Source organism: Ctenopharyngodon idella, chromosome 5 (genome assembly GCF_019924925.1).
Source record: "Ctenopharyngodon idella isolate HZGC_01 chromosome 5, HZGC01, whole genome shotgun sequence".
NCBI classification, from domain to species: Eukaryota; Metazoa; Chordata; class Actinopteri; order Cypriniformes; family Xenocyprididae; genus Ctenopharyngodon; species Ctenopharyngodon idella.
The window spans coordinates 30,720,189-30,732,936 of record NC_067224.1 but is presented as its reverse complement, the minus strand read 5'-3'; the positions used below and the strand labels follow the sequence as shown (position 1 = coordinate 30,732,936).

The window sequence follows — 12,748 nt, the reverse complement described above, 5'->3', positions numbered from 1 at the left end:
TATGCTCAGAGTTAGATCATGCAAATTCTTCTACGCTCATGTGTGATGTATGTTCATGTTAAACCCTCACATTTTGATCTCTGGTTGTCCCTAATCTGGATTTGGTTTAGGATTGGTGCCCCAGATAAATGTTGCTTGTTGATTTTGGACCAGTTCTCAACTTTCCATACCCAGTATTTCCAGACGTCTTGTGACTTTCGGCTTCAAACGATGTCTTTCTCTATCCTGCCTTTCTCTTTATAGCCCTCCTCTGGACAAATGTAGGACTGTTGAATTAGACTAGGCATATTCTACTCAATGTCTTAGCATGATATGGTTAGCACATTCAATTACTAAGCTGATATTTAAACAGTTCAACTGTTTTTTCCTCTCTGCATCATGTATCATAGAAGCAGATTATGTTGTTCCTTATTTAATGTGTTTGTCTAAATTTTACTTTTCTACACCAGGCCACCATTGCATCATGTCAATGTGGTTTACTACTGATAAGTTACACTGTGAACAAAATGACACTAAAATATTTAAAAGACACTTGTCATTTCTATGAGCCACATGAAGGAAAATTAAATATCTAAGTAAATGTAAGTGAATGGGATGAATGTATTTTCAGAAATAAAATACAATGCGACCATGTTGTTCAATTTATTGAATACTGATGCTTCAAAACATTACATAGAGGAACAAAAATTGCATAACTTTGATCAAAACAGCACAAATCATTCATGAAATCTCAGCATTAATATTGAGTTAAACACTGTAAAAGTAAAATATAAAGAATTTGAAATCAAGTAAAAGCAAAAACAATTATTGCTTTTTATGTCTCTATATATATGCTGAGAAATTTCTAATGTTTGTTTGTTTGTTTGTTTGTTAAAGAAAACACACTGGACTTCATTGTACTGCATTTACCAACCAAACATATTACTTTAATCTGTTCTGGCGGTCCAAAATGGACCAGAATCTAACAGTCAAAGGAGTGTCACATGCATTTACATCTTTCTCTCTTTAAGCTGCTGATGTGTAATAGGAAAGACCCTGTTTATATAAAAATAAAGTATTGCAAAAAAAAAAAAAAAAATACATTACTGCACTGATTATGTTTGTATTCTAAATTTGTCTTTCAATATGTTAATTTCTCATGTTTAATGTATAGATTATGTCAACTGGTACATTTATTATAAAAATCACATTACAAGCATATTGAAATTTCACTACTGATATATAAAGTGCTATAGGAAATTTCACATTAACTTATTACCCTGTCTGAAATTGATCTTAAAGGAATCATTCACCCAAAAATGAAAATTATCCCATGATTTATTCACCCTCAAGCCATCTTAGGTGAATATGACTATCTTCTTTCAAATGAACACAATCTATTTAAAAACATCCTTGTTCTTCCAAGCTTTATAATGGTTGTGAAGGGGGGACCAGATTTTAAAGCCCAAAAAACCACATCCATCCATTATAAAAAATATAATCCATACGGCTCCAGGGGTTAATAAAGGCCTTTTGAAGTAAAGCGATGCATTTTTGTAAGAAAAAGTATCCATATTTAAAACTCATACTGCACAAGTCAACTTGGGCCAAATGAGTAACCCCGAAGCGATGTATGACGCAGGATGTAGGAGTATCGTAAGCTTAGTCGCCTCTCACAGTTCAAACAAATAGGGCTGTACAACAAACTCAAGCTCCTCTTCTCTTATATCGAAATCCTCCGACATTTCTTTATACAAATGATCATTTTAGACTTCTAATTTGTGACCGGTATTTTGTTGCTCTATCCTCTGCGTTCATCATTACGTCATGAGCCAGGTCAGAGGTTACTCTTCCGCCGCAAATCCATGTGTATGGCTGTCTGCCGGAAGCTAGTTGTTATAAGTTAATGAAGTTTTAAATATGGATATTTTTCTTACAAAAATGCATCGCTTCGCTTCAGAAGGCCTTTATTAACCCCCTGGAGCTGTATGGATTACTTTTATGATGAATGAATGCATTTTTTTTTTTTTTAGCTTCAAAATGTAGCCCCCCATTCACAACCATTATAAAGCTTGGAGGAGCCAGGATATTTTTAAATCTCAGATTGTGTTTGTCTGAAAGAAGATAGTCATATACACCTAGGATGGCTTGAGGGTGAGTAAATCATGGGATAATTTTCATTTTTGGGTGAATAACCCTTTAAAATGGGGTGTCAATTTTCTAAAAAAAATAAAATAAAAAAAAAATCTGTAAAAATATATACAACTGACTGTATTTCACAAGTTCAATAACTGCACAAAAATCATTGCTGATGTAAGAATACAACATCTGCTGCTACTATAAAATAAGCTGACAGACTGTCTAGTTAAATTACTTTTGTCCAACAGCTTTTTAGTACCATGAAAGAAATTATTTGAGCAGAGCCAAGATAATAAATAATTATATAAAATTGTAATATATCTCATCTCATATTGCATTAATTGGAAACCACAATACAGCTCCAAAACGCTGTTGTGATTTTGTGCTTTTTGTTCTGCTATTAAAATGTGCAAAATCAGCACAGACGAATTGTCAAAGTAATATGTGGGCAAAGTATTCACAAAACACTTTATAGAAATGCTCATCATTCCAACCTACTTGATAAAACTTAATCAAAAATCATTGCAACTACAAAGTTCATGCATTTAAGAATCACTTTCAAAATGGAATGAGTCATTCACAAGGAAGGAGAAGTAGACTAGATGTAGTAGCAGATGCAGTTTGGAGCAATTTCCACCAAAACATCAACTTCTATTTAATGGGTTATTTGTCATGGCAGTCATGACTCCCAGGGAATTAAATGGGATCGTTGCCTTGCTTGAAATAAACATGCTCCCAAACCACTGGTTCCCAAACGCAGAAGAAGCCCCAGAGATTGCGCAGGGTTCCACGGTCAAAAGGGTTTTCGTCTACGCCGCAGTGCTTGAGGTAAGAGATTCTGTGTCGAGACATGAACTCCCATGTGGTGGTATTTAGGGACACCAGGTACAGGTGAGAGCCCAGGAGGAGAAGCACGGTGAGGGATAGGACCGCCACTACCGCTGCTGCTCCTAAGAGCACACCGTTGGTCCTCAACCACAGCTGCCAGGTGGGAGCGTGACTGAAGCCGGACCTATACAAGATTTAAAGGAGTCCTATTATGCTTTTTTTACATTTTCAGCTTTCTTTAGTGTATAATATTGCTGTTAAGCATGAAAAAGGTCTGCAAAGTTACAGAGCACCACTCCAAAGGGAGTTATTCTCCATATCAATAAGCACTGTTTCTGAACTCCCTGAAGCACCTCAATTGTAGTCTTGAGTTTTCTTCCAGGAACGTACACATCACAATATTCAATACTCATTTAAATAAATCCTGCCCAAAGCATACGCAAAAAAAGGGGGCGAGGCCTGATTGAGTTGCGTTAGTAAGTGTGACAATTCCTGAAACACGCTTGAAGCGGTTGACTAATCACAAAACACTGGTCCAGCTGACCAATCAGAGCACATTGCACTTTTCAGAAGGAGGGGCTTCATAGTGACAGGAACTAAACAGAGCGCTACTGACAGTCTGGGAGAAGAAGTGCTGCAATTATGTAAAATATGTGGAAAATTATGTGTTTTTGGAAAATTTAAGCATGAAAACCTATTCTAGTAGACCCCAAAAAAGACTAAAAAAAGGGCATAATAGGTCCCTTTTAAAGAGTTAGTTCACCCAAAAATGAAAATTCTGTCATTTATTACTCACCCTAATGCCATTCCACACCCGTAAGACCTTCGTTAATCTTCGGAATGCAAATTGAGATATTTTTGTTGAAATCCGATGGCTCCGTGAGGCCTACATAGGGAGCAATGACATTTCCTCTCTCAAGATCCATAAAGGTACTAAAAATATATTTAAATCAGTTCATGTGAGTACAGTGGTTCAATATTAATATTATAAAACGACGAGAATATTTTTGGTGCACCAAAAAAACAAAATACTTATATGGTGATGGCCGATTTCAAAACACTGCTTCAGGAAGCTTCGGAGCATAATGAATCAGCGTGTCGAATCAGCGGTTCGGAGTGCCAAAGTCACGTGATTTCAGCAGTTTGGCGGTTTGACAAGCGATCCGAATCATGATTCGACACGCTGATTCACAACGCTCCGAAGCTTCCTGAAGCAGTGTTTTGAAATCGGCCATCACTATACAAGTCGTTATTTTGTTTTTTTGGCGCACCAAAAATATTCTCATCGCTTTATAATATTAATATTGAACCACTGTACTCACATGAACTGATTTAAATATGTTTTTAGTACATTAATGGATCTTGAGAGAGGAAATGTCATTGCTGGCTATGTAGGCCTCACGGAGCCATCGGATTTCAACAAAAATATCTTAATTTGTGTTCCAAAGATTAACGAAGGTCTTACGGGTGTGGAATGGCATGAGGGTGAGTAATAAATGACATTATTTTCATTTTTGGGTGAACTAACCCTTTAATAGTAAACTCAGAACTGGACGATGTTCATTTCTGGATGCTTTAATTTTGATGAAATGGTTTGAGAAGGTATGGAAACTAATACATTATTTAAGACTATTATGTCCATTAGCACTTCTGGACATCCCATGCATGATATATAAAGGACAGACATTCCATGACCCAACAAACGCCAACAGGGGTAACACACTGATCTGACAAAACCCAATGAAGTTTCTGTTGCAGTTGGTCGGTGTCTGTCGGTGCAGTGTGAATTGGCCTTAAGTTGTACTCACCAGGCCATGTAAAGTCCCCACAGTAAGACAATAAGCTGGACAGCCAGATAAAGCACAAACCAGCGGTGGTTTCTCTCCCCGACGCAGTTCTCTATCCAGGGGCAGTGGTGATCATAGCGCCGCACACAATGTTGACACGTCTGGCAGTGTTTGGATCTCATGGGTTGCTATATCAAAGTGTGCATTCATTTTTATGGATTCATTGTTATAAATGAACAAACTAAGCTGTTTTTCCTATGCATGAATATATCAAGGTTATTATCGTAAACCAAGAAGAAAATGACAAAAACTAAATCAATTCATTCATTTCATTAACTAAAAAGTAAAAGGTAACACTTTTTAAAATAAGTCTCATTTGTTAACATTAGTTAATGCATTAACTAACATAAACTAACAATGAGCAACATACTTTTACAGCATTTATCAAACTTAATGTTAGTTCACGGCGCATTAACTAATATTAACAGATATAACATTTGAATTTAAATGTTGAGATTAACATTAACTAAGATTAGTAATTTCAGTAGAAGTATTGTTTATTTTAAGTTCATGTTAACTAATGTAGTTAACTGATGTTAACAAATGAAGTGTTACCAAAATAACATTACTGGAAAAACTAAAACTAAATTAAATTACATTTTCATGGCTCTGAAACTAAAATAGAATAAAAAATAATAATAGTAAACAATATTTAGTGTTCGTTTTTGTTGCAGCATGTCCGTAAACCTTTAAATTAAATGATTTAACCTCTATATTTATGTATATTGTACATGTTTAATAAGTGACAGCGCACCTGTACCAGGCAGTGTCCACAGCGCCGCAGCCGTATAGACTTAGTAGTCTGTGGAATCATATCCTGCGTTTCTTCTGCAATACCAAGTGTGAACTGAAATACAGCCAGATGATGCATGTTTGATGCTGAAAATTCTGAAAAACTTGGGTTTGTAAACCCTGAGGGTTCGAAATGGAAATGCAGGGGGCTTGTGAGTTGATGAAGCTAATGAATCACTTATTAAAAAAAGATTAAATATTTTATTTGTTTACCTGAATGTCATGTGATCATTAACGGAGTTGTTAAATTGTTGAAATATTAACTTAAAATTGCAAGTAAATGTGAATATGATTCTCTATATTAACTGACCTGCAAGTCACAGTCATCAGTCAAGACAAAACCAGGATCCATGAGCGAAACTGCAAAGTACAGCAACACGGACACCAGGACCAGCAGCACAAAGAGAACCGGCAGTGTGAGCTCCCCCGTCTCCTCCTGTTTGCGCAGGTCTGCGTGGAAGCACAATAGTGGAGTAGAGCAGAATAGAGCAAAATAGAACATAATAGAGTGGAAAGGAGTATAGTAGTGAAGTAGAATAGAACAGTGATGCAGAAGAGTGAAGATAATTAGAATAGAGCATAACAGAGAGAAACAGAGGATAGAGGAACAGAAAAGTATAATGTAAGAGTGGAATAAAATGTAGTGGAATAGAATTTGCGCAGAACTGTGGAATCCCATTTACGCCACATAAATTCAACACAAAATTTGCGCAAAAAGTTAAAATTATGACATACCAAAGGCTGGAACACTAACCATCAAACACTTGCTGACTTTTAGTTACAGAGAAAAAATGGGCAATGGGCATCATACACTAAAAGACTGAAGATCACACACTTACAGACTTTCAAGTCATTCTGAACACAACAGACTCATGCAGAAACATGTGCCTTATTCTGTCAGCTTGGACTTTCCAAAATCTGCAAGTTGGCTTTGACTTTTGGCAACTAGCATTGACTCGTCCAGACTAGACAGCCAAAAGGCAATTGTTTATGTTGTAATTATGACTTTTTGTCATAATCATTATTTTATCTTATCTACAACTTAGTATGTCATAATTTCAACTTTTTATCTCTTAATTGAAATAGTATCTCAAATTTAATTCTTATAATTTTGACCTATCTTAGTCAGTTTCGACTTATCTCATAATGACTTAGTACCTCATCATTTTGATTTTGTTATAATTTCGACTTTTTGTCATTTTCATCTCATCATTTAGACGTCATAATTTCGACATTTTATCTCATAATAAATTGGTATTTGATCATTTTGACTTTTTGTCACGATATAGCAGATATATGCAGCAGAGTGTGCTTGAGTAGAATAGTTAGAGATCATCTAAACGTCGATTGGTAAAAGAAGTGATAGAGGACTGGACCTTAAACATGCAGATGCCATTGTGAAGCAGCATTATGTACATTATACAGCTGCTGTACGCATAAAATAACATGTCTATAGATGAGGCAGACACACTCACAGTACAATCAGCATCTATTAAGAGCACTTACCGGTGTCGTGGAGGAAGAGAATCAACGTTATAACCCATGTCAAGATGACATGAGCGGTCCTCACCAGAAATCCTGATCCGAACACATTTTTGAACATCCTAGCATACTTCTATATACACCTAAGCATGCATCTGCTGTGTGCTGGTAATGAAATGCATCTTATTCTCAGATCTCTATAGGCAGCTAGCTGTGTTAGCCAGCTCATAAGAAACCCAGTTACATTCCAGCTGTCAAGTGAGCTCCTACGCGTCCTACGCTAAATTCCAGAGCAAGAACCATTTTAACCGGAATATTTCATCCTAGCATGGGGGTTTGTATGCTGCACATCTAACGCAGCAGGCTATAGCATTGTAATGCAACCGAAGCGCAGTACTTCTTTTAGATACTGTGTTTTTCTCGCTCTAATAAGCTTGTTGATGCCTTTAGACGTGAATCGGGTAAATGTCACGTTTCCTATTGGTCAGCTGTGGTCATGTGACGTCGCGGCTTGAAACTAGGATGCAAACAAAGGCAAAGCCGAAGGAAAAGAAAACATTCTCTGAAATGTAAGTTGGATAAGTTGATTTTATTGTTATTGTATAGCTGTATAAAACTATTACATTACAAACTAATAAAAATATTACATTGTATTTTATAATCATACAACGGTCTTTTTATTTTATTTTAATCACGAGTAAATTCTATTCAAACCTGTTGAAGAATTTCAGTAGCATTCTTCTGAACTTTCTATTCTTAAAAAAATCCTGAAAAAACATGTATTATGGTTTCAAAAAAATTGCAGCACCAAATCAGCATATTAGAATGATTTCTGAAGAATCAGGTGACTGGAGTAATGGCTGCTGAAAATTCAGCTTTAAAAAAAAAAAAAAAAAAAAAAAAAATAGAAAGTTATTTTAAATAATTGTAATTTTTATTTATTTATTTTGGATTTGTTAACATCCCTTTGATTTCCTGATAAAATTTGTCCTCAGATGTAATTTGAAAACACTATGTAGTTTGCACAAGGTTCTTGGCTTCATTCTCATCAAGTAAAAAAGGAGACTTCAAGTTCTTCTGTTTCAGCAGATGTTCCAGACCCTGTAAAACACAGCAGTTCAAATGTATTTATGTCATGGAGGGTAAGAATGAAAAAAGGAGAGAAAGAGGTGAAGTGTTACAGCTGTCTCTTGAGCTCTCTCCTGAGAACAGGAACACTACTCTGACATCATTCGCTCTGTTTCACATCATGCTCCATATGTTCACACTAGCTTGTTATTCTTTTTTCACGCTGTGCCTCAGGGCCAATCTTGCCTCTTTTTGTACTAACTCTAACATTTTGCAATTTGTAGCTTTTGTGCTAAATGTTAACCTGATATCCAAAAACTGAACTGCTTTATCAGTATTAGCAACTCCAGTTTAAAGCAAAAGTATTGTCATTAAAGTACTTAAATTTTTTACCTCGCCAAAATATGATACGAGTGGAGAGATTTCGCAAATTGCTGGTGGGTCTTCATTCTGTGCCATACTGCAAAAGAAAGAGTAGACCAAGTCAGTCATAAACCACACACCCTGCTGTCCACCTTAGGAACTGCCATAAAATAGTCCATTTTCTGCATGAACGGGTAAATTCCTTTTAGGCATATTCCTTTCAGGTTAAGCCAGTTGGAAGGTATTGGATTCATAACGAGAATGGAATTGATTTTTAGAAATTTCTAGAGCATATTCTGCTCTACATTTGGTGTAGAATAATTATAGCACTTGAGGAAATTTACATTAAAGAAATAGATCACCCAAAAATGAAAATTCTGTCATCATTTACTCACCCTCAAGTTGTTCCAAATCTGTATGAATTTCTTTTTTCTGCTGAACACAAAAGAAGATATACTGAAGAATATCGGCAACCAAACAGTTGATGGGACCCATATTTCCATAGTATTTTTTTTTTCCATACTATGGAAGTCAGTGGGACCCCATCAACTGTTTGGTTAGCCATATTCTTCAAAATATCATCATTTGTGTTCAGCAGAAGAAAGAAATTCATACAGATTTGAAACAACTTGAGGGTGAGTAAATGATGACAGAATGTTCATTTTTGGGTGAACTATCGCTGTAAAGGGATACTGTGACAAATTATGATATTTACTTTAAAGAAATAGTTCACTCAACATATATGAATTGGGTAGTTTAATCCAAGTCTTCTGAAGAGACAAGTTTGTTCTCGTGCATAACCAAGTACGTCTGAGCTTCCGTTCACTATATTTTAGTGCTCTATGTACAGTATGTTCGCTGATCAATGTTTATATGTGAATAAAAGCCTAAATTAAATCTGTTTATCATATAAAGTGATCATGTCTCTTCAGAAGACTTAATTAAACCACTTAATTTCATTAAAAAAATATCTTCATTTGTGTTCCAAAATGAATGAAAGTCTTATGGGTTTGGAATTACATAAATCTGAGTAAGTGATGGCAGAATTTTCATTTTTTTGGGTGAACTAACCCTTTGGTAAAAGGTGCTTTACTTACATTAAGTAAATGACTTATTATTTTCTTACTGATTTTAAAAGGGTATTTTGTGTTACCACCTATGTTTTGGGGGGATGGGTTTATCTTGCTCATCCAGGAAGCTTGCACCAGCTGCCAGAGCCCAGCGGTAATGTTGCGCTAACAAGGATCGGCGTGCTGTAGTTGGTGTGTCCAGAGGCGCCCCATCAGCATTTTTCAGGGGTGAGAATTCCTCCTCTCTCAACACCTCAAAGGCGACAAATTTCCTGCAAGAAGAGTCTATGGTGAGGCAGATGGCGATACCCGAATTTGTCAAAATTAACACTAGCTTTAAACACACTTTGAGAACTGAAAGACGTCAAAGACAAATTTCTCCATTTTGATGCCATTGGGTTTGGTTGGTTTCACCAGGTTTCCTTCTCCATCCACAAATGGCACTTTTTTGATTGCCACATGCTGCTTCAGCTGACTCTCAAACTTTCTACAAGGAAAAAGCATTGAAATAGGAATTATTTTGTACAAAGGGCTTTGTTTACAGATTAATGCCAGTCAATACTTTGCTAATTCTTTAACAAAATGCATGTATTCTTAAAGCATGTGCTTTTTAGGATTAATCACAAAATTGACTATTCATTGACAAAAGTTGATAAAAGTTCTAGTCTATTAACAAAAAAAAGCCCTTTACGGACAATGGTTGACTATGTCGATGACATACTCAGCCACTTCCTTTAAGAAGCTTCGGGTAAAAAAGTGGTTGCAGATGTTCCCAGCATTGAACAGAAGCTCTCCTCCTGGGCCTTGCAGCTCTGAGGTCTCTGGTTGGATCTCACTGTACTCAATCACCTGATACAGACCGTTCACACGACATACCACTCCAACAGGCTCTGCAGGATAGGCCTTATTCACCACCTGACCAGAAAAAGGTAAACATAGCTATTTGGGTGCAAAAACAATAAATAAAAAGAAATTAATAATGGTGAAAATAATGGGTGGGATCTAATTCAGTTTTTACCTTGGCACCACAGTCTGCTCCTTTGTTTACACAAAAGCCAATAAAGACTGGGTCTGCCATCTTCACCAAGATGTTGTCCACACAGTACACGTGAAGGTACTCCACACCCCTTCTCTCCATGTCCTCTAAAATCTTGTTGTCCACTAGGGCACGATAGAGGCCACCATTTCCATCTGAAGTGGACAAGAAAAATGTATTTAATAAATTGTATTCATTTATGAACTACCTTTTACTAATAAATAAATAACATACAAAATTAGTATTTCTACGAGATGGTCCTCACTGCAGAACACGAAATCCAGGGGGCGAGGTTCCAGATCCGACTCCTTACATATCCCTAAACCTACCCGTCTCCGCCCCCTGGATCTCGTGTTCTGCAGTGAGGGGCTACTGATTTCTACTGAAGCCACACAAATCTTCTCTGACCTGGTGCCATGGCTATTTTGTTTTTCTTCTCCAGGATGACCTTTCCATCAAAGCCAACTGCTGGTATCATCCTTTGCTCAAACATGACCACATTGGATGGACAAAGACCAAAATATTCATTGTCTTTGAAGAACTTCTCTGTGGGTCCCAGGGTGAATTCACTAGTCATTATGTACCTAAACAAACATAATTTAAAGACAATTCAAAACATGTTCTTCTGTTATTTGGAGGTTGTTTATGAATGAATTCATTAATGTTTCTTCAACTACAAGCACTGTCTCATGGGTAACAGATCTTTCTTTTTTAAAAATGGTTAAAAAAATAAATAAACAGCAACTGTCAATATTATTTTACCCTTGTTCCAGACCCAGACTTTCAAACTTTAAATATGAAAACACAACATATATATATGAATTATTTATTAATAATTTCAACCATAAAATGCTGTTAAACACTACACATAATTTGAGATGTCATGGAAACGACATTTGCTGGTCCAGAAAAATGACCAAATTACATCCACAAGTGTTGGATGTCAACTGGGGGGAGTTGTAAAAACACCCACATGTGAATTGCAACTAAAAGAACCATACCATGGTATTGTGCATTTACAACCATGCTTCACTTTGGCCAGCTCTTGCACCTTCTGGATACGCTCTGCCTGGATCTGGTACATGGTTTTCCTACTTGGAAGTCCAACATTGTACATGCCCTTGGGATATGACACTCCAAGTCGAGTCCCCTGACCACCAGCTAACAGCAAAACAGCCACTCTACCCCGTGAAATCTGCAATAACCCTGAAGAAAGAAGTCTTTTACATAGTGTGCAGTAAATGTTATGCTACTTATGAATACATTGCAACAGTATATTATTTTGAACGTTAGAGCCCAAACGAGCTCCTGTAACGTTACCTTCATCACCCCACATCTGAAGTGTTTCTTTGTCACTTTTACGCACACTTCCAATGAACTCCGGAGGAACGGGCTCCATCCGCTCGTCTAGCCGACCATCAGCACTCGAGTGTCGGCTTGCAGCCGCTGCAGCTGCTCGGCAATGCTCGAGTAACTCTTCGGGCTGCAGTTGAGATATCTCCTCCAGAATTGTACCCCTTTCTTCCGCAGAAAGTTCAGCCCAAAACTGTAAAACATGGCTCTGCCCTGCAGTTTCTAACCTCGCTTTAGCTTCATCGAATGACAACATATTTCTCTACTAGAAGATTAACACATTAATGATATGACAACAATCGCCGAGTCGAGTCGATTCTCGTACCAGGAGTCCGGATCCTGTTTTCACTGCCTGCAACTCGTGATCAGTGTGCGGTTTGTACAAACATATCGCTGGAGTTGCATATAATAGTATGAATAACGAAAAAACCACTGGCAAAGCATATATAGTTTACACGAGTCATTTGAGAACTCCCCTTAGGCAAATAGTGTCTGACTGCGTCTTAAAACCTAGTAGACTTCTTAGCTCGAGCCAGTTTAGTGGATCAGCGCTGACCTGACTCGGAACGTCCTAAATGCTGTCTAGATAGGCAGCTCAACAGGTTTCGAAACACAACCAGTATTTACTCTCGAACTACGGATGAATGACTTCCTCAGAGAGCAAACCGCGGTCATGTGATTAGTCCTGTGCTAGCCTGCTGAGTCGCTCTCCTTCCTCCTTTACTGTGAGGAATCACTTCACATCAGGGATCAGTTCAATGCAAAACTTCTCAAAAGATAATTATTTTGAT

General features: G+C 37.1%; 2 protein-coding genes across 2 annotated transcripts; both read right to left on the bottom strand.

The window, feature by feature from the left end:
- Positions 1-626: 626 nt before the first annotated feature.
- zdhhc12b (zinc finger DHHC-type palmitoyltransferase 12b) lies at positions 627-7,525 on the bottom strand. Its single transcript, XM_051893316.1, has 5 exons — positions 7,092-7,525; positions 5,896-6,035; positions 5,548-5,640; positions 4,755-4,921; positions 627-3,130 (listed from the first exon to the last, which is right to left on the bottom strand). Exons 1-5 carry the CDS (start codon positions 7,186-7,188, stop codon positions 2,815-2,817), a joined length of 813 nt encoding a protein of 270 aa, XP_051749276.1. The 5' UTR covers positions 7,189-7,525; the 3' UTR covers positions 627-2,814.
- Positions 7,526-7,635: 110 nt separating this feature from the next.
- uap1l1 (UDP-N-acetylglucosamine pyrophosphorylase 1, like 1) lies at positions 7,636-12,671 on the bottom strand. Its single transcript, XM_051893286.1, has 9 exons — positions 11,925-12,671; positions 11,606-11,810; positions 11,013-11,188; positions 10,587-10,759; positions 10,290-10,483; positions 9,915-10,055; positions 9,655-9,840; positions 8,529-8,595; positions 7,636-8,168 (listed from the first exon to the last, which is right to left on the bottom strand). The coding sequence occupies exons 1-9, from the start codon at positions 12,211-12,213 to the stop codon at positions 8,079-8,081; spliced, it is 1,521 nt and encodes a 506-aa protein (XP_051749246.1). The 5' UTR covers positions 12,214-12,671; the 3' UTR covers positions 7,636-8,078.
- Positions 12,672-12,748: the final 77 nt, after the last annotated feature.

Bases quoted from the DNA above. Each gene is read 5' to 3' on its own strand.
- zdhhc12b (XM_051893316.1), bottom strand. From the start codon at position 7,188: ATGTTCAAAAATGTGTTCGGATCAGGATTTCTGGTGAGGACCGCTCAT. The intron at 5,641-5,895 runs GTCAGTTAATAT...GCTGTATTTCAG, and splicing joins CTGATGACTGTGACTTGCAG to TTCACACTTGGTATTGCAGA. The intron at 4,922-5,547 runs GTGCGCTGTCAC...ACTTTGATATAG, and splicing joins GTGGACACTGCCTGGTACAG to CAACCCATGAGATCCAAACA.
- uap1l1 (XM_051893286.1), bottom strand. From the start codon at position 12,213: ATGTTGTCATTCGATGAAGCTAAAGCGAGGTTAGAAACTGCAGGGCAG. The intron at 11,811-11,924 runs GTAACGTTACAG...TTCTTTCTTCAG, and splicing joins TCAGATGTGGGGTGATGAAG to GGTTATTGCAGATTTCACGG. The intron at 9,841-9,914 runs GTGTGTTTAAAG...CTCTTCTTGCAG, and splicing joins GACGTCTTTCAGTTCTCAAA to GAAATTTGTCGCCTTTGAGG.